Source organism: Bacillus rossius, assembly GCF_032445375.1.
Source record: "Bacillus rossius redtenbacheri isolate Brsri chromosome 9 unlocalized genomic scaffold, Brsri_v3 Brsri_v3_scf9_1, whole genome shotgun sequence".
Classification (NCBI taxonomy): domain Eukaryota; kingdom Metazoa; phylum Arthropoda; class Insecta; order Phasmatodea; family Bacillidae; genus Bacillus; species Bacillus rossius.
The window spans coordinates 19,739,728-19,765,902 of NW_026962012.1; the positions used below are offsets into that span (position 1 = coordinate 19,739,728).

A 26,175-nucleotide genomic window follows, 5' to 3' on the forward strand; every position below is an offset into this window, starting at 1 on the left:
AGTCTCGTTATGAAAATGATGTTTTGGAGTGAAATGCTCTGCTTCATGAGCCGTGAGTCCTATAGTAAATGGCTGAAGAGAAGTTGCATTTGATGCCAGCAGGTTTACGTGTGACTTCATGAAGTAAGGTTCTGTTCTCTTGAGTTGGCCAGTGCCATAAGCAAGAAAACACATGACAAAGAGGTCACGTGGCAGGTACGTTGAAAGTGGCTGGGTTATGCCCTGCACTATAAAAATTATCCGAGGACAAGTAGGGAGTGAAAATCAAAAGGTTTAAGTTTGATGAAGCATATTTACCAGAATGACAAATGGTTGCCACGGGATCGTGACCTGATCAAGACTGCCAGAGAAGAATGATAGAGCAGCCTGCAACAGGTGATGCTATTATTCCTTTATTTTAAAACATTGCATGTCCGAATATGTGTTTTTAAAAACCTTATTTAGTTCTCGTCTGAAAGACGTTTCAGGATGGAAATAACTATGTACAAATAAACGACAACTATCCACTGTGCGCTTAAGCCTCAATACCAGCCTGAGTCGCCTTCCTGGTTCCTTGCATGTACCTCGCTTCCAAAATATTTGGTTGAAAATTTTTAATGTTTAATGTTCATATGGGTCATAACAAATCACTGGTAAGAAAAGTAACACGGACCTTGTGTGCATAAGACAAGGCGATGGTGGAGGTCAGCATTAGCATGATGTATTGTCCGCCATCTTTCTTACCGCTGGATTAGGAAAACTTACGATATTGCAGTTCTTTGTTCCCTTTGGGCGGCCTCCTTTGACTCGTACCTCTGGTATAGAAAACATACACCTTCACCACATGGCCATAGAGACATTTACCAGATTTCACAATGAAGCATGCAGAGGCGCACACACAACACATATTTCCTAAAGGTCGATAACCGCACGGGCGGCCATTGCACTAGGCTGCCTCAAGGGCACGTTCGTAGCACACACTCATCTGAGGCACAAGGCATAACAGTCTGTGCAACCAGACAACCTGGCAACAGAGGCCTCACTCGACCGAGATGCTGTGTCTGAATAGCAGCCTCGTCCTAGATGGCAGGATCCAGCAAAGGAAAACAAGATGCCGGCTGTGATGGAATTGAAGATGACAGCCGGGGCCAAGGTCGTGATATCACGTAGCAGAGAGTGAATGCGGCCTTGGCGTGGTTAAAGCCACGTTGGGCAGAGGCGTCCCACCTGTAGTGACATAAGGGTGACAGCAGGTTGGTCAGTGTAAAACCATCAGCCAGTTGATGCTGTAGCCGCTTGCACATCCGTGGCACTTCGGCAGTCGGCATCAAATGAAATAAACTTGATATTGATAAAAATTAAATGATCCAACATATTTATTGGATTGTCAAAAATATGAATAATACTTTTGTGTTTGTGCCAAACAGCAATTCTATCGATTGCTACAGTAGTAGAAAAAAAACATAAATTTCAGACTTAATTGTCCGCTGAATTAAAAATCTATCAAGTCCAGGCGACCATTCCAAAATGGCATCTGCTCCAGTTTTTTGAGACGTGGATAAATGGTTTTATTTCTCGGGCAGTGTAATTTTGTAAAATTAAGTCTACTGTAAGAAAACTGTGAGAATGTAAATAAAATATATAGCTGTGAAGTGATTGCAATAAATGGTACATGTTTTTATGCTTGTTGCACATGTCATCAGAAAGTGAAATTTGAGCTGAGTCGAGCTTCAGCTACTCGCTCGACTTGGCTCGAGTTTGCGAGTGTCGGCCCATCCTTGCCAAACAGCTCATCAGAGCATTCAGGCTGGTCTGCACCCAGGACACTGCCAATACTGGTGGCCTGCAATCACCCTTTTATTACTCACTTGTCATGTTTTTGTTTTATAATTTAAAAGTAATTTAATCCAATTTCAATGAGAATATCAAAGGGTTTGAAAATAAGTTAGCAAAACCGTAGTCTGTGTGGGCTATTTCATACCCCCAATTCCCCTATTAAAAACAAGTGTAAGAAAAGGCGTACTGCCTTAACTTCGCCACCAATAAAGTCTTGCTACATAAATAAATGTCAGGCCTCTTAACAAAACATAAGCGACCTTGCATAGTCTACGCCCACTGCTCACCCATGAACTGGGGATAAAAGAATACTCTTGGCTTAACATCCTTTAAAAGATATTTGTTAGAAATTTGTGCTGGTAAAAATTGTTCATTTTAATATTGCTACATTTGAATAATATTGAGTGTGACTTTATCCCCAAAAAGGCACATTCCTCCGTGTGCTATTCAGGTGCAGACGTGAGTAGCCATGAGTAGCCACTGTGCTGCCGTTCAGGCGCGGCTTACACTGAACAACGAACCAGCAGCACTGATGTCATGATGCTCATGTGAAAACAGTTGTGGATTAACTTAATGCAAGGTTATCTTCCCAATAAGTACTCATTATGTTTATGTACAAAAATTACAGCCACAATTTATTTGGTACAGAACACAACAGTTTAAGTATTTATAAACATCCAGCCAGCCAACAGCTTCCACACACAATGGAACACAGTTAACCTTCCACATGATCACACAGACTTGTTCCCTTTGGTATGTACATCTATACAACCTACCCCAATTTCCCCTTTACACATATACATCGTAATAACAACAATAAAAAACAAAATAAAACCTAATTAATTCTAACACATTACCAATAATTTTAATAATTTCCATTTCAAACAGTGTTTAAAACACACAAAGTTTTCATCCACAACCATTTGCAAAACAAAATATAAAAAAAAAACTAAAAAGCTTCAAGAAATTATCACAGTTATGTACCGTAAACTCTCAATGATATGGGCCCGGGCTATAATGTTTTTGGGGTTTAATTATCAGTTTCTTGCATTATAAAACTGTTAAAAAAAAAGGGTTGTCTGTAAAGTCGGTTTCAGACAATAATTTTACGTGATAACGTCATATAAAAATTTTTTAAATTGCTGCTTTTAAAAAGCCTGCTTTAACCTGTTTGATATTATAGAAGATTTCTCGCACGGTGGTTGGCCTGTTCTTGCACGCTCTGCTCAGGCGGAACGTGACAATTAGTCATGCTTTTTCGTGCGTGCAGCCGGCATTCATAGATTTCTATGACGTTATCACGTCAAAAAATTTCACTGCTCCGGCAAACAAAACTGTTAACCACCCTATCAATGTGTCAGAAAGCTGTTAAATTAAACCATTTGGGTCTCCCATCCCTCTGATGCAACACTTGTCACACTTTAAACCCGACTGCTGCTTCACGGGTCCGCCCGGGGAGTACCTATGTCGCTGTCTACCACACAGGTGCTCAGCTGGAGCAAGGGACACTGGGGAAATATAACATAAACCAGCCAGAATTAGCGTGGGCGATCATGTCCTGAGCAGGGGTGAGTTAGCTTTCTCTCTACGGCCGTTGTAACTGCCTGCGAACTAGCGACGTACATGCAAGCAATATCAACTTGTCCCTGACGAAAACTGTGCCTCAACAATATAGTTTTAACTTTATATTTATTTCCCACCCTTTTAATTGCAATTCTCATAATGAACATGCAACCATCAGTCTGAAAGTTGAACACATATTGCAGCGTCCATCAAACTTTTGTGTGTTTAGTCTGTGGAAAGCACGCCTCTAAGAATTGATGTTATGAAGAGCGAGTTTATATTCTTACAGCCAGCCCAGGTTTCTCGTTGACTGTAATGTACGTGCTAGTTTTATAGGTTTTATACAAGGAACTGACATAGACTAACAAGCTGCCTAAGGGTAGAAAAATTAAACAGTACTTTAGACAGAAGTAGAAGTGTGCCGTGCCTGTGATTGCAAGCCCGAGAGCCTGCAAACCTCCTCGGTCTTGTAGAAGAAGGGGGGGGGGGGGGGGGATTGGGCAACTGCCACCCCTTCCCTCCCGCAGCAACGAAGTACGACACAGTGCCGTATTGTTTACATTCCAATAAGCTGAAACCCTGTTTACTAAGTCTTCATTCGCATTCACAGTCTACTGACTACTGACAACCAATATACAGTACGATCCATATCCGAGGGCAACCCTTAACTAAAATGTTATATTTTTATGCCCAGAATATAGATGCCACCCATTTGCAGGGGCTACCTTCATTTTTAAGTGGTAAAATGGATTACTCAGCTTTTTATGGAATTACAGTTATCAGGAAATTGGTTGGTTCCAATTAACATGGATAATTGAGAGTTTACAGTATTTTCAAAAAAAGTATTTATTTAACATGTACAAAACAGATAGAAACCAAGTGTCTCGGAAACAAAATCCGCACTTACCAGAATCTTAGACAAAGGTATGAAGTGATTAGAGATATGTGATATATAAACTGTTAAAATGAATGTATAAACACATGACTGTTAAGTAAATGAAATGAATATGGGAAAACTGACAGTGATGGTAAAGAACACAACAGGAATGCATGGGAACTTAGAAGACAGAATGTATGTGGATCAGAAACACAATTTCTACTATGGTGCATCACACCCAAATTTATGAACAAAATATATTTAGCATAAAAGGTGTTCCAAACTTCAAAAAACTCAAAGTCAAATCGAAGCATGCCATTTTTAGTTTAAGTTGACACCAATAATTCTTTTCAAAGGAATCACTGAGCTGAATTCTTGTAGCTTCAATGAATAATGGCATAAAAATGATTGATGTAAATAAATATCACTTTATTATACATAATAAAAGTAATTACTGTATTTTTTTAAAATTTGAAACAAAAAAAATTAAAAACATTCATAATACAGTTTACAGTGATATTCAGCATCAGCAACCTGATGTTTATGCCAAGGAGTGACAATTTATGAACTTAAAAAAAATTGGTCATTTGCACTTTGCAAAATAGTAAACAATTACAGTAGAACCCTGTTATAATGTTCCTGCATATAATGTTTTCCTGCTTATAATGTCATATTTTTAAAGTCCCAATATTTCCCCCATAAGGACAATGTATTTATTTCCTGCATATAACGTTCATAAATAGTGTAATTTCCTGCTTATAATGTTTTCTTTCTAACATTCAATAAATGGGGAAAAAATGTTTTAAAACCAAATCATTCCAACACTTAAGATAAAAAGTTTCCTTTATGTATGTTTATGTTTACAATCACTGCCATACAATACATGAAGTTTGTTAAAATACAATTTTATGCAATATACTGAAGGTACACAATGTTCATAGTTACGTGTCAGTTGGCACCCTTAGTCAACTCTTCTCTTCCTTGCCATTCCAGTGGGTATTCAGATGCACGTACATAGTCCTGCGATATTTAAGTTGCCAACCATTGAGCGAGGGCATAACTAAAAATGTTTTTCATTGCTTACAAATAATTTTTTTTTCATTCATACGTAGGAATCCCAAAATTAAACATTTTCAGGTGGCGAAGGAGTAGACGTTCTCACTCCTAATGTTGTCATCATGAATTGTGAGACAATTTTACAAAAAATGTGGCAGTGTATCTTTAAAGACAAACAAAATTTAACCAGGGAACAAGACAAAGTTGAAAAATTGTTGGCTTGTTTCAGAAAATTCATGTATCAAGTATACTATCTTTGGTTTTAACATTAAAGTTGTTTACATAGCTTGGTGAGTCCATTGGTACAAAGCTCGAACATTGTTAAGTGCTAAATTGAGATTTCCTGCTTATAACGTTTTCCTGCTTATAATGTTTTTTTCTTGTGCTCCCTTGAAAAACATTATAACAGGGTTCTACTGTATTAGCGAAAAAATTTATTTACCTAATCATGACCAAATAACAATTTAGGCTAGCATTACTTACAACAGTCAAAGTATGTTTGTAAATTATTCATCTACTTTTGAACTATAAGTACATCTGAATTACCCGTTTTATAGCATAATCATTGCACATTTTATGCTGAAATTAAGTTTGAAAAGTAGGGGTACGACTTTAATGCGAGAAAAGTATTTTTTTCTTATGTAAAGTTTTTCATATAAACAAAACATATTGCATGGAATGTACGTATAAAAAAAAGCATGCAATCGGCAAGCTATCAATATTGATATTCGACTACGTGCCCGCACTCTATATGAGCATCAACGTAAACAACCACAAATGATGTCAACTAGCACTGGATACACTTTTATGTGCACTACACAGCGGCGACGAACAGATAAAGGCTATAACGTTTGAAAAGTCTAGAAAATGTACACATCAGACATCTTTGTATTTCTTCTAATTAAAGAAGTAAGCAGTAATATCCTATGATAATGAATTTCAACTTCAAAATAAGTCATTTTATACAGGAATATAAGTTTATGGCAACATTTTACAGGGGAAAAATTACTGTCCACATTCATGGAGATACAGACGACAGACGAGACCAAAAAAATTTGCTGTATTGGATAGAAAAACTGTGTACTGCACTGTCATTACTGTACTTCCCCATTACAACTATCACAATAGCTGACAGAAACTTTAAAAATGATTATTGTTGCATGGTGCTTTGTCCTGTGATATTTGGCAAGATCATGTTTACTACCTGCACAAAATGCTCGGAATATAAAAGCGAAACCAAAAACATCATTGACTTTACCACTTTTTTTTTTATTCTTCAAATATTGATGGCCTAGAATAACAGTGTGACAATTATGCGAATGTGACGATTATGCGATAAAACACGGTACTTCAAATACAGTAGTTGGCATACCCTGGTAGCATTAACAGTTTAAGTGTTGCCTTTGTTTCCATGAATGTATCTAAATTTATTAATCAACTTTAAAATACATAAAAATTAACTTCAGTTTAAAAGTTATAAATTTTAGAATGATTAGATGATAATGCTGTATTGACAGTGTTAAAAGGCAAAAGTTTATTGTATTTCAAAAATAAATACATCAAAGTTAGTAGGTTAAGGAAATGGTAAAAAATTGTTTGTAAAGTTCTTCATACAAGGTTAGGGGTCACTCTAAAAAACTGAAATAAAATTTTTCAAAATGTGGTTTTCTTGTTTTAACTCATGAATTTCTACTGCGTACATCGAAACTGGTAAGTAAACATTTTTCTGTTAGCATTTGTTTAAAATTGAATCACACAAAATGGCATGAGTTTCTTTCCTGTATGTATACTAGTCACAGTTTGCTTCTTATATATAATATATAAATCCATACAATAGGCAAAATTATTCTGATTAGATGCATATGAATAACTAGTTACAATGGACATAATAAATACCAGTTGCAAGCAAGTGTCATTGTAATTAAGATCTTCATGATATTCCCAGTATTTACAAACAGTTTCAAAGAGTACGCCAGTGAATAATTTGCATTTATTTTTCGGTGGGGCTGAAGATTAAAAAAAAACTTGATATCTGCAACACTTACGGAAAGTTCCTAAAAAGAAGTGTGTTATTATGTTTATTCATTCAATGTAGGCATTATTTTACCAACATGTACCATTTTAATCATCTTTTTATATATTCATAATGCAGTATTGCCTAGCCTTTTTTCGTTTAAGTTTGTACAGATGGCTTTCAAAAAGGTTAATCGATTTTTTTTTTTTTTTTTTACTTTTCTGGCAGTAAAATCAAGAATTTTTTTTAAAAGGCTAAAGACACTGAATGAACAGCACCTTCCAGTTAGCAATATGGAACCGCTATGTTTGATACATTAAAAACACTGTCGAACCATAGATATTGTGTATTACGCCAGAGTGTTGACGGAACCGGGTCCAAGAGTCGGCGCTCAGCGCTCGGAGCTCGGCGACAGGAGGGGCAGCGCGGCGACGCTGGCACCCGGGTCCAGAAGCAGCACGCTCTGTGCGGGCGCAGCCTCCGGGAACAAGTGCTGCTGCTGCAACACCAGCCCGGCTCTGCAAGTCTCCTGCCCCTCTGCCTGCCTTCACAACTGGACATTCCACCGCATCCACGTGTTGCAATCGTGTCTCACATTTACATCTCAACTAATTTTTTTTTTTAAATTGTGAAGGACGTCATGACATACTAAAGAGGCTGTGAAGATAAAATAATACGTTCACACTTTTAAAGAGATTGCAGAACATTTACCACACTATGCAAGAGTTCACACAATTTTCAAACTATGATTGTTCCAGTAACTAAGAGAAGAAATAAAAATCATGAAATGTTAACATTTATACCCAGAACTGTGATTATCGTTATTATTGTTGTTATAGGTATTGTTATCTTCCTGCACGCTGAGAGTGGAGCTGTAGCAGCCAACAGATATGCAATGAGTGTGTGTGCGCCACGCACGTGAGCTTAACATAACACGCGAATTTCTGCTGTACCCACGTGCGAAGTCATCCAGGTAGCAGCGACTGCGTGTGGCGACATTAACCAGTATACATCCACTTATGTTTTTAAAATTTATTTATTTAAATTTGAAAGAGACCCACCAACAGAGGGCAGGGCATACAAACAGATACATGTGACGTGGTCCCTACAGGCATGCATGCTCCAGACCCAGGCAGGCACTAAGTGCAGACAGCCATCTGACATACCTGCAGGGACTACAGCACACAAGACAAACACTAAGAAAATACAATATAAAAAAAGACAACACTAGAACAAGCAAATAGATACAGAAATTATAAAATAAAAAAAAATGAGGATTTATCAAAAAATAACAAGAGCATAAGTATTGGAACCTCAAGTTTAATGATTATGAAGCGGATACCATCTTATACAAAAATTGTGGTAAGAAATAAAAAGTAGTTAGTTATGTACTTCCTAATAAACAAAAACTGATTGCAATTTGGTATTTAAGTTAACAAATTTCATAACTTTTTAAAGCCAAATTTTCTGTCAAAAAGATTGGCGTGTTTGTCTATGTCATTGAAGTTATTAATTAACCTGCATAAAATATCATTAAAATTGTTCAGGCAACAAAGTAATGTTCGAGAGCTACTATTAAATTAAGGTACGCTGAGCCCAGAGTTTTCAAGGAAAAAATAACAGTTTATTTTAGAACTATAGCAGTTACGGAAAACGAGATGGGTCTAATAGCTTTCTGCGGTCTACTAAGGGAAGTAAAGTAGATTTTAAAAGATGCTTTTGTTTAGTAATTTTAAGTAATTTAGATTGTATATATTTGAGTTGATTACTATCGAAGGAAATGATGTTCCAGATCATAAAGCTATATAACTAAACTCTACTATATAACTATATACATATTTGATACTATATTTGTTCCTAATATTACTGAAAGTATTGTACTACGGGGTATTAGGGCTTCAAAATCTTCTAGATCAGCCGGTCTTGACGGGATTCCCAATTTCATTCTAAAATGTCATTCTCATTTCGTAGCCTCTCTTTTAAGACATATATACATTTATAGTCTAAAATCTAAGGTTTTTCCTTGTAAATAGAAAATTGCAAAAAAAATGGTTCTACATTATCTATTTAAAATTAAGGCCTGATCTTTTTGTTTAATGGTTTATCAACAGTTTTCGAAAAAAAATTACCATATTTAAATTCTTAAATGTTTAACTCAGTAATAAAATATCAAGTATTCAATATGGTTTCAGGCCTGGAGCTCTTCTAATCTAATTACATTTCTAAATCCCATCCGTAGTGAGGTTATAAACAGAGGTCATTAAAAAAATAATCACAGGCAGATTCGGGAAACCGTTGGAGCTGCACTTAAAACCAAGGCCACAATTTTGAATCAACTTTATTCACGGAGGTGTGTTGGTTACTGGGGATACAGAAACCGGGACCACAGCCGTACCACCGGTCTGATGTCATGGTGGTAGGGTTTAACAGAGCCCTAAATCAACACATCTAATTATTCCTGGTGGCATAATGGTCTGCTATCATGACTCCACTGGGCAGTATTGTGTTTGCCCTGTGATAACAAGTTTGGCCGTCCTTCCAACAGCCGACCAGCGACACGGACTATGTCAATATTCTGGAGGAGCGCATGGCACTCATACACGACCAAGCTCGTAAAAACCTTTTATTAGCAACAAAAAAGATGAAGATGAGGTACGACCTGAAGGCTAATTGACCGGATTTCAGGAAGGCGATTTGGTGTGGTTGTACAACCCGCAAGCTTCAAGCACTGCAGAAAGACACATTTGAAGAGTATAAATGGCTAAATGTGGTCTACTGCATTCCAGAGGAAAGAGAGGATGAATGAAAGTGGAACATTTGGCCCGACTGAGGGAATACGCCAGGAGAGATAGCAAGGGGGCAGTGTCACGAACACACTGGAGGCAGGGTCGTGAGACAGGCCAGTGGCCCCGGGCGGGACGCGGCGCATTCCCTGTCGGATTAACAAAATACTCGCCATCCCCTCTACCCTTGATCCTCCCTTCCTTCCTTGGTGCTTTCTCTTCGATCCCTCAGTCCCTCTGGAGAACTCTGCAGGCTCCCAGAGTCCATCACGTGGAGTGGCATACTGTGCTGGGAGCTTCGAGTTCCAAACAATTCCATAAGGTGGCTGAGGGCTATAAATATGGCCATGCCAACCTCCGAGGCAGTGAAATGAAGATGCTGAGTGAACACGGACGGTGTGCGGAAACTGGAACATCAGGACACAGACGAGTGTGTGAGGCAGTGTGTTAGAGAGAAGTGCACGGTAAGAGACCAGCTATAGGGAGAGCGACTGTCGAGTCGAGTCGAGCTCTAGTGAGGAGAGTAGACTGTGAACCAAACTGAAGAGTGTATCCTCCCCGGAGACAGGCTGCAGGTACACGGGCAGGAGTGACTGCTCTACAGGAGTTAGTGGTGCTACTCACTGCGCCCGGGGGGTCCTGGCTGAAGTAGTGGGCGGGGATTACCACACCGGGGGGCGGAGCCTCCTCCCCAGAGACAGGCTGCAGGTACACTGGCATGAGTGACTGCTGTACAGGAGTTAGTGGTGCTACTCACTGCGCCCGGGGGGTCCTGGCTGAAGTAGTGGGCGGGGATTACCACACCGGGGGGCGGAGCCTCCTCCCCAGAGACAGGCTGCAGGTACACTGGCAGGAGTGACTGCTGTACAGGAGTTAGTGGTGCTACTCACTGCGCCTGGGGGGTCCTGGCTGAAGTAGTGGGCGGGGATTACCACACCGGGGGGCGGAGCCTCCTCCCCGGAGACAGGCTGCAGGTACACTGGCAGGAGTGACTGCTGTACAGGAGTTAGTGGTGCTACTCACTGCGCCTGGGGGGTCCTGGCTGAAGTAGTGGGCGGGGATTACCACACCGGGGGGCGGAGCCTCCTCCCCGGAGACAGGCTGCAGGTACACTGGCATGAGTGACTGCTGTACAGGAGTTAGTGGTGATACTCACAGCGCCCGGGGGGTCCTGGCTGAAGTAGTGGGCGGGGATTACCACACCGGGGGGCGGAGCCTCCTCCCCGGAGACAGGCTGCAGGTACACTGGCATGAGTGACTGCTGTACAGGAGTTAGTGGTGCTACTCACTGCGCCTGGGGGGTCCTGGCTGAAGTAGTGGGCGGGGATTACCACACCGGGGGGCAGAGCCTCCTCCCCAGAGACAGGCTGCAGGTACACTGGCATGTGTGACTGCTGTACAGGAGTTAGTGGTGCTACTCACTGCGCCCGGGGGGTCCTGGCTGAAGTCGTGGGCGGGGATTACCACACTGGGGGGCGGAGCCTCCTCCCCAGAGACAGGCTGCAGGTACACTGGCATGAGTGACTGCTGTACAGGAGTTAGTGGTGCTACTCACAGCGCCCGGGGGGTCCTGGCTGAAGTCGTGGGCGGGGATTACCACACTGGGGGGCGGAGCCTCCTCCCCAGAGACAGGCTGCAGGTACACTGGCATGAGTGACTGCTGTACAGGAGTTAGTGGTGCTACTCACAGCGCCCGGGGGGTCCTGGCTGAAGTCGTGGGCGGGGATTACCACACCGGGGGGCGGAGCCTCCTCCCCAGAGACAGGCTGCAGGTACACTGGCATGAGTGACTGCTGTACAGGAGTTAGTGGTGCTACTCACAGCGCCCGGGGGGTCCTGGCTGAAGTCGTGGGCGGGGATTACCACACTGGGGGGCGGAGCCTCCTCCCCAGAGACAGGCTGCAGGTACACTGGCATGAGTGACTGCTGTACAGGAGTTAGTGGTGCTACTCACAGCGCCCGGGGGGTCCTGGCTGAAGTCGTGGGCGGGGATTACCACACTGGGGGGCGGAGCCTCCTCCCCAGAGACAGGCTGCAGGTACACTGGCATGAGTGACTGCTGTACAGGAGTTAGTGGTGCTACTCACAGCGCCCGGGGGGTCCTGGCTGAAGTCGTGGGCGGGGATTACCACACTGGGGGGCGGAGCCTCCTCCCCAGAGACAGGCTGCAGGTACACTGGCATGAGTGACTGCTGTACAGGAGTTAGTGGTGCTACTCACAGCGCCCGGGGGGTCCTGGCTGAAGTAGTGGGCGGGGATTACCACACTGGGGGGCGGAGCCTCCTCCCCAGAGACAGGCTGCAGGTACACTGGCATGAGTGACTGCTGTACAGGAGTTAGTGGTGCTACTCACAGCGCCCGGGGGGTCCTGGCTGAAGTCGTGGGCGGGGATTACCACACTGGGGGGCGGAGCCTCCTCCCCAGAGACAGGCTGCAGGTACACTGGCAGGAGTGACTGCTGTACAGGAGTTAGTGGTGCTACTCACAGCGCCCGGGGGGTCCTGGCTGAAGTCGTGGGCGGGGATTACCACACTGGGGGGCGGAGCCTCCTCCCCAGAGACAGGCTGCAGGTACACTGGCATGAGTGACTGCTGTACAGGAGTTAGTGGTGCTACTCACAGCGCCCGGGGGGTCCTGGCTGAAGTAGTGGGCGGGGATTACCACACTGGGGGGCGGAGCCTCCTCCCCAGAGACAGGCTGCAGGTACACTGGCATGAGTGACTGCTGTACAGGAGTTAGTGGTGCTACTCACTGCGCCTGGGGGGTCCTGGCTGAAGTAGTGGGCGGGGATTACCACACCGGGGGGCAGAGCCTCCTCCCCAGACACAGGCTGCAGGTACACTGGCATGTGTGACTGCTGTACAGGAGTTAGTGGTGCTACTCACAGCGCCCGGGGGGTCCTGGCTGAAGTCGTGGGCGGGGATTACCACACTGGGGGGCGGAGCCTCCTCCCCAGAGACAGGCTGCAGGTACACTGGCATGAGTGACTGCTGTACAGGAGTTAGTGGTGCTACTCACAGCGCCCGGGGGGTCCTGGCTGAAGTCGTGGGCGGGGATTACCACACTGGGGGGCGGAGCCTCCTCCCCAGAGACAGGCTGCAGGTACACTGGCATGAGTGACTGCTGTACAGGAGTTAGTGGTGCTACTCACAGCGCCCGGGGGGTCCTGGCTGAAGTCGTGGGCGGGGATTACCACACTGGGGGGCGGAGCCTCCTCCCCAGAGACAGGCTGCAGGTACACTGGCATGAGTGACTGCTGTACAGGAGTTAGTGGTGCTACTCACAGCGCCCGGGGGGTCCTGGCTGAAGTCGTGGGCGGGGATTACCACACTGGGGGGCGGAGCCTCCTCCCCAGAGACAGGCTGCAGGTACACTGGCATGAGTGACTGCTGTACAGGAGTTAGTGGTGCTACTCACAGCGCCCGGGGGGTCCTGGCTGAAGTCGTGGGCGAGGATTACCACACCGGGGGGCGGAGCCTCCTCCCCAGAGACAGGCTGCAGGTACACTGGCATGAGTGACTGCTGTACAGGAGTTAGTGGTGCTACTCACAGCGCCCGGGGGGTCCTGGCTGAAGTCGTGGGCGGGGATTACCACACTGGGGGGCGGAGCCTCCTCCCCAGAGACAGGCTGCAGGTACACTGGCATGAGTGACTGCTGTACAGGAGTTAGTGGTGCTACTCACAGCGCCCGGGGGGTCCTGGCTGAAGTCGTGGGCGGGGATTACCACACTGGGGGGCGGAGCCTCCTCCCCAGAGACAGGCTGCAGGTACACTGGCATGAGTGACTGCTGTACAGGAGTTAGTGGTGCTACTCACAGCGCCCGGGGGGTCCTGGCTGAAGTCGTGGGCGGGGATAACCACACTGGGGGGCGGAGCCTCCTCCCCAGAGACAGGCTGCAGGTACACTGGCATGAGTGACTGCTGTACAGGAGTTAGTGGTGCTACTCACTGCGCCCGGGGGGTCCTGGCTGAAGTCGTGGGCGGGGATTACCACACTGGGGGGCGGAGCCTCCTCCCCAGAGACAGGCTGCAGGTACACTGGCATGAGTGACTGCTGTACAGGAGTTAGTGGTGCTACTCACAGCGCCCGGGGGGTCCTGGCTGAAGTCGTGGGCGGGGATTACCACACCGGGGGGCGGAGCCTCCTCCCCAGAGACAGGCTGCAGGTACACTGGCATGAGTGACTGCTGTACAGGAGTTAGTGGTGCTACTCACAGCGCCCGGGGGGTCCTGGCTGAAGTCGTGGGCGGGGATTACCACACTGGGGGGCGGAGCCTCCTCCCCAGAGACAGGCTGCAGGTACACTGGCATGAGTGACTGCTGTACAGGAGTTAGTGGTGCTACTCACAGCGCCCGGGGGGTCCTGGCTGAAGTCGTGGGCGGGGATTACCACACTGGGGGGCGGAGCCTCCTCCCCAGAGACAGGCTGCAGGTACACTGGCATGAGTGACTGCTGTACAGGAGTTAGTGGTGCTACTCACAGCGCCCGGGGGGTCCTGGCTGAAGTCGTGGGCGGGGATTACCACACTGGGGGGCGGAGCCTCCTCCCCAGAGACAGGCTGCAGGTACACTGGCATGAGTGACTGCTGTACAGGAGTTAGTGGTGCTACTCACAGCGCCCGGGGGGTCCTGGCTGATGTCGTGGGCGGGGATTACCACACTGGGGGGCGGAGCCTCCTCCCCAGAGACAGGCTGCAGGTACACTGGCATGAGTGACTGCTGTACAGGAGTTAGTGGTGCTACTCACAGCGCCCGGGGGGTCCTGGCTGAAGTAGTGGGCGGGGATTACCACACTGGGGGGCGGAGCCTCCTCCCCAGAGACAGGCTGCAGGTACACTGGCATGAGTGACTGCTGTACAGGAGTTAGTGGTGCTACTCACTGCGCCTGGGGGGTCCTGGCTGAAGTAGTGGGCGGGGATTACCACACCGGGGGGCAGAGCCTCCTCCCCAGAGACAGGCTGCAGGTACACTGGCATGTGTGACTGCTGTACAGGAGTTAGTGGTGCTACTCACAGCGCCCGGGGGGTCCTGGCTGAAGTCGTGGGCGGGGATTACCACACTGGGGGGCGGAGCCTCCTCCCCAGAGACAGGCTGCAGGTACACTGGCATGAGTGACTGCTGTACAGGAGTTAGTGGTGCTACTCACAGCGCCCGGGGGGTCCTGGCTGAAGTCGTGGGCGGGGATTACCACACTGGGGGGCGGAGCCTCCTCCCCAGAGACAGGCTGCAGGTACACTGGCATGAGTGACTGCTGTACAGGAGTTAGTGGTGCTACTCACAGCGCCCGGGGGGTCCTGGCTGAAGTCGTGGGCGGGGATTACCACACCGGGGGGCGGAGCCTCCTCCCCAGAGACAGGCTGCAGGTACACTGGCATGAGTGACTGCTGTACAGGAGTTAGTGGTGCTACTCACAGCGCCCGGGGGGTCCTGGCTGAAATCGTGGGCGGGGATTACCACACTGGGGGGCGGAGCCTCCTCCCCAGAGACAGGATGCAGGTACACTGGCATGAGTGACTGCTGTACAGGAGTTAGTGGTGCTACTCACTGCGCCTGGGGGGTCCTGGCTGAAGTAGTGGGCGGGGATTACCACACCGGGGGGCGGAGCCTCCTCCCCAGAGACAGGCTGCAGGTACACTGGCATGAGTGACTGCTGTACAGGAGTTAGTGGTGCTACTCACAGCGCCCGGGGGGTCCTGGCTGAAGTAGTGGGCGGGGATTACCACACTGGGGGGCGGAGCCTCCTCCCCAGAGACAGGCTGCAGGTACACTGGCATGAGTGACTGCTGTACAGGAGTTAGTGGTGCTACTCACAGCGCCCGGGGGGTCCTGGCTGAAGTCGTAGGCGGGGATTACCACACTGGGGGGCGGAGCCTCCTCCCCAGAGACAGGCTGCAGGTACACTGGCATGAGTGACTGCTGTACAGGAGTTAGTGGTGCTACTCACTGCGCCTGGGGGGTCCTGGCTGAAGTAGTGGGCGGGGATTACCACACCGGGGGGCGGAGCCTCCTCCCCAGAGACAGGCTGCAGGTACACTGGCATGAGTGACTGCTGTACAGGAGTTAGTGGTGCTACTCACAGCGCCCGGGGGGTCCTGGCTGATGTCGTGGGCGGGGATTACCACACTGGGGGGCCGAGCCTCCTCCCCAGAAACAGGCTGCAGGTACACTGGCATGAGTGACTGCTGTACAGGAGTTAGTGGTGCTACTCACAGCGCCCGGGGGGTCCTGGCTGAAGTCGTGGGCGGGGATTACCACACTGGGGGGCGGAGCCTCCTCCCCAGAGACAGGCTGCAGGTACACTGGCATGAGTGACTGCTGTACAGGAGTTAGTGGTGCTACTCACAGCGCCCGGGGGGTCCTGGCTGAAGTCGTGGGCGGGGATTACCACACTGGGGGGCGGAGCCTCCTCCCCAGAGACCGGCTGCAGGAACACTGGCATGAGTGACTGCTGTACAGGAGGGAGTGGTGCTACTCACAGCGCCCGGGGGGTCCTGGCTGAAGTCGTGGGCGGGGATTACCACACTGGGGGGCGGAGCCTCCTCCCCAGAGACAGGCTGCAGGTACACTGGCATGAGTGACTGCTGTACAGGAGTTAGTGGTGCTACTCACAGCGCCCGGGGGGTCCTGGCTGAAGTCGTGGGCGGGGATTACCACACTGGGGGGCGGAGCCTCCTCCCCAGAGACAGGCTGCAGGTACACTGGCATGAGTGACTGCTGTACAGGAGTTAGTGGTGCTACTCACAGCGCCCGGGGGGTCCTGGCTGAAGTCGTGGGCGGGGATTACCACACTGGGGGGCGGAGCCTCCTCCCCAGAGACAGGCTGCAGGTACACTGGCATGAGTGACTGCTGTACAGGAGTTAGTGGTGCTACTCACTGCGCCTGGGGGGTCCTGGCTGAAGTAGTGGGCGGGGATTACCACACCGGGGGGCGGAGCCTCCTCCCCAGAGACAGGCTGCAGGTACACTGGCATGAGTGACTGCTGTACAGGAGTTAGTGGTGCTACTCACAGCGCCCGGGGGGTCCTGGCTGAAGTCGTGGGCGGGGATTACCACACTGGGGGGCGGAGCCTCCTCCCCAGAGACAGGCTGCAGGTACACTGGCATGAGTGACTGCTGTACAGGAGTTAGTGGTGCTACTCACTGCGCCTGGGGGGTCCTGGCTGAAGTAGTGGGCGGGGATTACCACACCGGGGGGCGGAGCCTCCTCCCCAGAGACAGGCTGCAGGTACACTGGCATGAGTGACTGCTGTACAGGAGTTAGTGGTGCTACTCACTGCGCCCGGGGGGTCCTGGCTGAAGTAGTGGGCGGGGATTACCACACCGGGGGGCGGAGCCTCCTCCCCAGGGACAGGCTGCAGGTACACTGGCATGTGTGACTGCTGTACAGGAGTTAGTGGTGCTACTCACTGCGCCTGGGGGGTCCTGGCTGAAGTAGTGGGCGGGGATTACCACACCAGGGGGCGGAGCCTCCTCCCCAGGGACAGGCTGCAGGTACACTGGCATGTGTGACTGCTGTACAGGAGTTAGTGGTGCTACTCACTGCGCCTGGGGGGTCCTGGCTGAAGTCGTGGGCGGGGATTACCACACCGGGGGGCGGAGTCTCCTCCCCAGAGACAGGCTGCAGGTACACTGGCATGTGTGACTGCTGTACAGGAGTTAGTGGTGCTACTCACTGCGCCTGGGGGGTCCTGGCTGAAGTAGTGGGCGGGGATTACCACACCGGGGGGCGGAGCCTCCTCCCCAGAGACAGGCTGCAGGTACACTGGCATGAGTGACTGCTGTACAGGAGTTAGTGGTGCTACTCACTGCGCCTGGGGGGTCCTGGCTGAAGTAGTGGGCGGGGATTACCACACCGGGGGGCGGAGTCTCCTCCCCAGAGACAGGCTGCAGGTACACTGGCATGAGTGACTGCTGTACAGGAGTAAGTGGTGCTACTCACTGCACCTGGGGGGTCCTGGCTGAAGTAGTGGGCGGGGATTACCACACCGGGGGGCGGAGCCTCCTCCCCAGAGACTGGCTGCAGGTACACTGGCATGAGTGACTGCTGTACAGGAGTTAGTGGTGCTACTCACTGCGCCTGGGGGGTCCTGGCTGAAGTAGTGGGCGGGGATTACCACACCGGGGGGCGGAGCCTCCTCCCCAGAGACAGGCTGCAGGTACACTGGCATGAGTGACTGCTGTACAGGAGTTAGTGGTGCTACTCACTGCGCCTGGGGGGTCCTGGCTGAAGTAGTGGGCGGGGATTACCACACCGGGGGGCGGAGCCTCCTCCCCAGAGACAGGCTGCAGGTACACTGGCATGAGTGACTGCTGTACAGGAGTTAGTGGTGCTACTCACTGCGCCTGGGGGGTCCTGGCTGAAGTAGTGGGCGGGGATTACCACACCGGGGGGCGGAGCCTCCTCCCCAGGGACAGGCTGCAGGTACACTGGCATGTGTGACTGCTGTACAGGAGTTAGTGGTGCTACTCACTGCGCCTGGGGGGTCCTGGCTGAAGTAGTGGGCGGGGATTACCACACCGGGGGGCGGAGCCTCCTCCCCAGGGACAGGCTGCAGGTACACTGGCATGTGTGACTGCTGTACAGGAGTTAGTGCTGCTACTCACTGCGCCTGGGGGGTCCTGGCTGAAGTAGTGGGCGGGGATTACCACACCGGGGGGCGGAGCCTCCTCCCCAGGGACAGGCTGCAGGTACACTGGCATGTGTGACTGCTGTACAGGAGTAGTGGTGCTACTCACTGCGCCTGGGGGGTCCTGGCTGAAGTAGTGGGCGGGGATTACCACACCGGGGGGCGGAGCCTCCTCCCCAGAGACAGGCTGCAGGTACACTGGCATGAGTGACTGCTGTACAGGAGTTAGTGGTGCTAGTCACTGCGCCTGGGGGGTCCTGGCTGAAGTAGTGGGCGGGGATTACCACACTGGGGGGCGGAGCCTCCTCCCCAGAGACAGGCTGCAGGTACACTGGCATGAGTGACTGCTGTACAGGAGTTAGTGGTGCTACTCACTGCGCCCGGGGGGTCCTGGCTGAAGTAGTGGGCGGGGATTACCACACCGGGGGGCGGAGCCTCCTCCCCAGAGACAGGCTGCAGGTACACTGGCATGTGTGACTGCTGTACAGGAGTTAGTGGTGCTACTCACTGCGCCTGGGGGGTCCTGGCTGAAGTAGTGGGCTGGGATTACCACACTGGGGGGCGGAGCCTCCTCCCCAGAGACAGGCTGCAGGTACACTGGCATGTGTGACTGCTGTACAGGAGTTAGTGGTGCTACTCACTGCGCCCGGGGGGTCCTGGCTGAAGTAGTGGGCGGGGATTACCACACCGGGGGGCGGAGCCTCCTCCCCAGAGACAGGATGCAGGTACAAGGGCTGCACACTAATGCTGGCAGCAGCTGGCTGCAACATATGTGAACAAAGTTCCCTCTCACATTCGCAATTACTAACATGCATGATCGTGGCTTTCATAAAGTATCAGTACGGTGCACACGGGATTTATAAACAAAATACCAATTTCAATCATAAATAAAAAAAGTTAACACCCAGGTAAAAATTTATTATTATTTACATCCCTAATTGGAGGAATGATATTTTCTTTAATAACTATACTGAACTATCTATATGGTATGTAATTCAATGCATAGTAATGAAAACATCTTGATAAACAACATTACCTGCCAGGTTTTTTGTTTACATAAATATTATATTTATATGGTTTATTCAAAGCAATTGACAATGTTGTTGTAGTTCTTTTTTATAGGCTTTATGATAAAAAGGTATTGTTCGTTTGCATTAATCATGGGTAGGGCGGGGGGGGGGGGGGTTGAAATGAACTGAAAATTTCGGAAAACATCTATTACGACCCCCCCTCTATTACAACCCTATTCCTGGGAACCGTGAGGGGTCGTTTCAGAGAGGTTTGACTGTAGTTAACTCGGCACTCAACAGAGAGCGTGCGTCGCATGCAATCGGCAATATATCGATATTCGACTACGTTTGCTGGCTACTACAAACATGTGTTTGGTTGTGACGGGCACTCAGAGAGTAAACAACAGACCACTGGGAGAACTGTGTCGAATGAAGGGGAAAGATGGATCAAGGAGATAATGCGATGAGACAGACGACAGCAGCTTTGTAATTAAGTTTTGTCCTGAAAACTTGGCAAAATGCTAGTTGTGTTTGAACGCAGTAAAATTGAAATGAATCTACGAGTTGCAAGAAAAATACATGCTGTTCTCAAGAAACAGAAAGAAATTGCAGTTCGTACTCGATTCATTATATCTGCAATCTATTTCTTCATTTTTGATAGGATTTCAAATGCCAGAATCAAGAGAAATTTGAACGTAATTGCCTCAATTGGAACAAGCTAAAGCTCAAAAAAGTAGAGCCAAAAAGGCCAGAATACGGAGACCACACTGCACCTGTCTCTCTGAAGTACGCAAAGTGAGGGGACAGACATACCACCAACACTAACACAGCAATTCACTAGAAGCAATTCCCAATGTGTGAAATGTTATCTTTAATTGGCAAAGCAATGCATCTTCAGTTAAGCAGTTATAAATAGCTTTAAATGTGAGTTTTCATTGACATGTGTTGCACACAAGTATATAAGTTGACTACCGTATTGGTCCAAATACAAGGCGACCATTTTTACATAAACGAGAGATGCAAAAATTGGAAGTCGCCTTATTTTCGCACCCAAGACGTCAGAACCGCAAACATTAGTTCCAAGCTGAAAGCTACAGTAGAAACATTGTTAAACAAAATGTTCACGATTTTTTATATTAACTAAAACTTCGTTACCTCACACGGGGAAAACGTTAAATCCACCCAATATTGCAGTAATTCACAATTGTTTAAAGTTGAAGATTAAAATATTTTTTCTTCAGTAAAAATGTGAATGTTGAAGCATCTCAAAATGGCAACCTTTTATTACACAATTCATATTTGTACTTTGTGTACAATCGCGTGTTAACATTTACGGTAATTTATCTTCAGATTTTTACCGGAAATATTTGTACTAAAATATCACAGCTATTTTCAGAACGATTGTTTACATTTACAAACATTTCGGATGTAATGTTTGGAAATTCACGGCTGCCAACTGTCTTTTCAAAATATTTCTTTGTTGTAAAACGAACATTGCAGAACACACACAAAGATGCCATATTAAAAGGAATTTAGTACATTGCTTCAAAAGCTATTTAAATATTCCACTCTTTATTTATGTAAAAACCTTTCAAACAACATAATTATCTTAAATTATTCTTTAAAATTAATATGACAGAGACTCTCTGTTAGTGAGTAATATGGACAAATATTCGCGGTCATGTCACCGAAGTTATTCATGGCCGTATGCTTCACCATGGCAGCTAGCCACTTGTTTTGTTCCGGTTAGCTGCATTCTTTGTTTGCTTTGTTACGTTTAACACACTACTAAATAGTAATACGCCTTGTTCTGTGGTAATACCATACCTGCCAACTTTGGCCAGGCCAAAAGCGGGAGGTTTTTTAGTGGAGTAAATACTTGTTCCCCGCAATAAAGCGGGGGGCCCGGAATTTTTTATTTTTATTTTGTAAATTTTGAACATTTTTTTAAAGAGTAAACCAGCATGATCAGCACAAGCAATGGGCAAATTGTGTTCCAAAATAAAATACCGTAATCGCTCGCGTAATGTCCGCAGTAATTTGACCACATTTTTGGCCAAAAAAATGGGGTGCGGACATTATGCGAGGAAAAATACAAAAATAAAAAATTTTGTGTTCTATTCAAGTTGTGCGTCTTTGTTCCAATGAGGTAGGCGGGGGAGGCAGCGACGCGGCAGGAGGGAGAGAGAGAGGCAACGACTCCGCAGGGGGGAGTGGCAGCGCTAAGACAGGGGGGAGAGAGGCAGAGGCATGGCTTAACCTCCCTCCTGCCAGCTAGCCAGCCAACCAGACAAAGGAGTGTTAGAATCCTTGACCCACTTCCCTTCCTCCTTCACTTCCCCTCTCCTTCTCCGACAACACTCCACATCAACACAGCGCGCGAGTCCAGCTTTCTTTATCTTTGGGCGCGGTTACACGGGACCCTGAACTACTTCAGGTGAACATGTTTAAGTAAACACGTTTACAAACGCGAAAGTGTGCGGTTACACGGTAGTTGCTGAAAAGTGTGTTTAGCTCTAAAACCGATTGTCTACTGTCAACGAATGACTGTGTTGTTGATCTCTATTTTTTAATTGCATCCAGAAAACGCGGGATTTTCTCACTTGTTTATACAGAATTATCAGCAGAAATGAAATGTGTTTACATATTGCTCAATATTTTTTTACAAATCGGGAATTCAAACATGCACAGTAAAATTTTTAAACTTATTTTTTATTACTTTCTGAGCGAGAGTACGTATCTCAGTTTTAAGAAAATTAAGGTCAGGATAAATTAAAAAATATGTATAATTATCTGTTGGTTTTTTTGTTGCATTCGGTAAAATATTACTCGAACTTGTGCCAGAAACACTTTCCATCTAGAATTTCTGCAAAAGACTGTTTATATTCTAACCAGCCAATCGGAGGCTAATGTAGAAGATATGTCGATCTGAACTACTTTGCCAACCTGTTTAAGTTAAATGAGAAATGGCCTCGAACGAAACATGTTCAGACTGTGTGTAACCGCACTCAACAGCTGAACATGTTCACCTGAAGTAGTTCAGACTCCCGTGTAACCGCGCCCTTTATGTCGTTTGAGATAGGACTAACTGCTTACGTCTGGCATGCCTCACGACGGTCATACTGAGAACGGACAAACTATTAATACCAGTCTCTGTATCACTGCCGCTTCCAAAATCACCTCCCGCCGCTCACAATACATGGCTTGTTGTTTGATGCATGCCAAGCTGCCCTGCCCTCAGATAAACCCAGAAAAACACGTTTTTACATTTTTTCTCAAAAATGTTTACAAAACAAGGAGGGGGGCTTATACGCGGGCGGGGCCTTTACGCACTCATGCCTTGAACGTGCGTGCGTGTTGGTCATTGGTCAGCTGTGTTTACCGTTACCGTGCTTTGTTCAGTTCAACGAATTTCCCCACCCTTTCAGAACAGGAGAGAAAGGACAGCTCAAGGTCACGGCTTTGTTTACAGAGCCGTCAACTTTCCATTCGTACTGCGTCCTTTAGGGGTGGCCAAAGTTGTGTTGCCCATCGTAGACGACTGGTGCGGACATTATGCGAATTTTTAATTTTTTCTTTTAAGGATATATAAATAAAGGGTGCGGACATTACGCGAGTGAATACGGTACGTTAACAAACACTCTGCTTTTGTCACACTATCTTCTTTCCGACTTGTGTCACGAAAAACGTCTAATTTCTGATTTGATGTCATAGCATTGACGGCATGTTTCTTCGTATTTATATGCTTCACAATGTCGCCCTTTCCGGCATGCGAGGCGGAAAAATCACGACACAAAGAACAAAATGCAGCATGTTCACCTTTATTCAATTGCAAAATGCACGGAAATTCGTCACTAAATGTCTTCTTGTACACAGCAAGATACTTTACTGTAGGCTTACTTAGCGCAATTTCTATTAAATCCCTATTGCACAGTAGGCCTACAACTAAACAACGCGTACAAAATACTCATCACGCAACTGCTTCCACAAAATAATATTTTTATGAATACATCGTTGAATAAATTCGAAGACTGTACTATAATGCTACCTCTACACTTCATCTGTGAGCACAGACGCGAACAAAGGCGAATTTGTTCGGGGACGAACAAACAATTCACACATAGCCGGCTTACAAACCGAAGCGAATTTGGGCACGAATGTAAACAGTGGTATCATAAACTCATTATTAATCCACTCCGTCTTTAGTTCAAACCAACACCACCGAAAACACAGTTTACAATGTTGACAAAACACGACATCTTGGAAAACATATGAATCCTTTTTCTGGTTGGCTAATAAACACCAATGACAAACGTGTACCAAAACAGCTCCCATAATTATCGTAAATAACTACGTTTCTTTCTTAGATGTACGCTTAACCTAGCGTTTTAGCCGACAATTGTGGGCATTTAGGCTATTAAAATAACTACACGTTATGGTACGAACCGTAGTTACTATACGATTGTACGGAATAATGGTACAAAAACATTAATTCTATAAATTTATTGCATTTAAAAACTTCAAGAGAAACAGAACCAAAAAATGGGAGATTTGAATGACAAATCGGGAGGGCGGGAGAAAGGGTATAAAATCGGGAGTCTCCCGCCTAAAGCGGGAGGGTTGGCAGGTCTGTAATACGTAGCTTAAGTGAAACGGAAAGTTAAATGCTGTATTTTAAGAGTGATTAATAGCAATTGTAAAATTGTAAAAATTTTAAATTCATAGATTCATAGATAAATATGAACAATCGCACATCGGTGGAACGGCAGGGAATGAGCTCTAGACAAATAAACAGCTCTGAAGATGACAATCACGCAGCTTCATTAGAGTAAAGATACGAAAAAATTTCTAGTGTAATACGAAAATGTAAATATTTTCTAATTGTTTTCTTTTTACTTTTAGGGTAGGCCATTCAAACTTTTTTTTAAATAAGTAATGTGATTAATATAAATTAATTGTTATACATAAATGCAAAAAGGATTGATCAACACAAAATGTATGTCTAATGAATTTTCACATTAATTTCTACCAAAATTATTTTTACATTTGTTTGGCCTCCTGAAACTGCAGGTCGCCTTATATTCGGGCCAAAACGGTAGTATTTCACATTAAAGTGTCTGGTCGACACGTGTGTTGAACAACAGAAATACCAGCGGAGCGGGGTCACCTGGGGTGCGATGTGAGGGTAGACGACCGGCTGCTGAGCGGGTGCTCGGGGCGCGCTCGGCTCTCCCGAGACCAGCCCCTCGGCCCGGGCCTCCGCTGCAACACGCGCGCCATCACCGTCCTTGCCCGCTGCTTCGTGCTTCTTGGCATCTGGCACACCAAGGTTTACTCAAGCATCATTAACATTAGTACTTTGCAACTGATTTAACCAAACACCAAAAAATTACATAATTTCATTTCAAGGTATTGTTTTCCTTCACACCCCTACCTTTTAGCACTACTGCAGTTTAAATTATCTTTGAGACTGCAATCACGAATGGCAACATTCAACTACAATCAGTGGAAAAAAAAACTCCTGGTAACCAAATAAAAAACTCAGGAACAAAAACAATGTTTGTACAAAATAAATATTTACATTGAGAGAAAAGGGTTTTAATTTGATTTCCACATTAAATAGAGGTATTTACAATAACTTTTTCAGTGAGTAGAGAATATATCCATTTGCTATAAACTGTCGGTACCTCTAAGTAAGTTAGCATGGGAATGCAATAACCTTACACAATAAACAAAATAAAGTATAGTACATCGACAGTGTAGAAGTTAAACCTAAACATCTGGAATGGCAGGTCACGTGGCAGCCAAAGCATTCACAAACAAGAGAAAGAAATAAAGCAATTCTGCTAAATTCTAAATAACCGTGGAATGGTACGCGGAAAAAACAAATATTTCAGAGGCTAACCGCAAATGTATAGTTGAGAAAATGGACATCGTCGGTGGTGTTTCGAAGCACAGAAAAGCATAAAGTGGTCCCATGAAAGAGATGGAGGGTAGGACTGAAGGAGCCGCGGCCAGACCTGAGAGGCGCGACTTGAAGAGCTCCTGCCGCAGGTCGGGCAGGAAGCTGCCGATACGGTCCCAGGTGATGGTCCAGAGCTGCGACTGGCCGCCGTCCCCGCACGAGAACACCTCCGCCGCGTCCATCACCAGGATGATGTTCTTCAGGGACTCCGGGATGGCCTCCAGCTGCGGCAGGAGCACGGCTACTGAGGCCCGCCCGACACTATACACAGACACCGTGCACCGTGCTCCATGCAATATACACTGTGCACTATGCAGTGTGCACTATGTACAGTCATATGAACATGTGCCACTACGGCAGTTCAAAGTATTAAAACCAAACCTATTCAAGGAAAGTACATTCACTTAAAAAGTAGAGTATACAAAAGCACGCCAAACAATTTAAATTAATAAGTCATGCAAAAAC

General features: G+C 47.0%; 1 protein-coding gene across 4 annotated transcripts in view; it reads right to left on the bottom strand.

Moving 5' to 3' along the window:
- Positions 1–2,383: 2,383 nt before the first annotated feature.
- LOC134542646 (Golgi-specific brefeldin A-resistance guanine nucleotide exchange factor 1) overlaps positions 2,384–26,175 on the bottom strand; it is a 135,270-nt gene continuing 111,478 nt past the window's right edge. The window contains exons 31-34 of one of the 4 annotated variants that reach the window (XM_063387052.1): positions 25,766–25,934; positions 24,913–25,061; positions 19,377–19,496; positions 2,384–7,824 (exon numbers count right to left, since the gene is read on the bottom strand). In XM_063387052.1, the coding sequence (XP_063243122.1) occupies positions 7,717–7,824; positions 19,377–19,496; positions 24,913–25,061; positions 25,766–25,934 (546 nt within the window). In that variant the 3' untranslated portion in view covers positions 2,384–7,716. Of the gene's footprint in view, positions 7,825–19,376; positions 19,497–24,895; positions 25,062–25,765; positions 25,972–26,175 lie in introns of those variants that run through there. The other 3 variants (XM_063387053.1, XM_063387054.1, XM_063387055.1) reach the window with 3 other exon arrangements.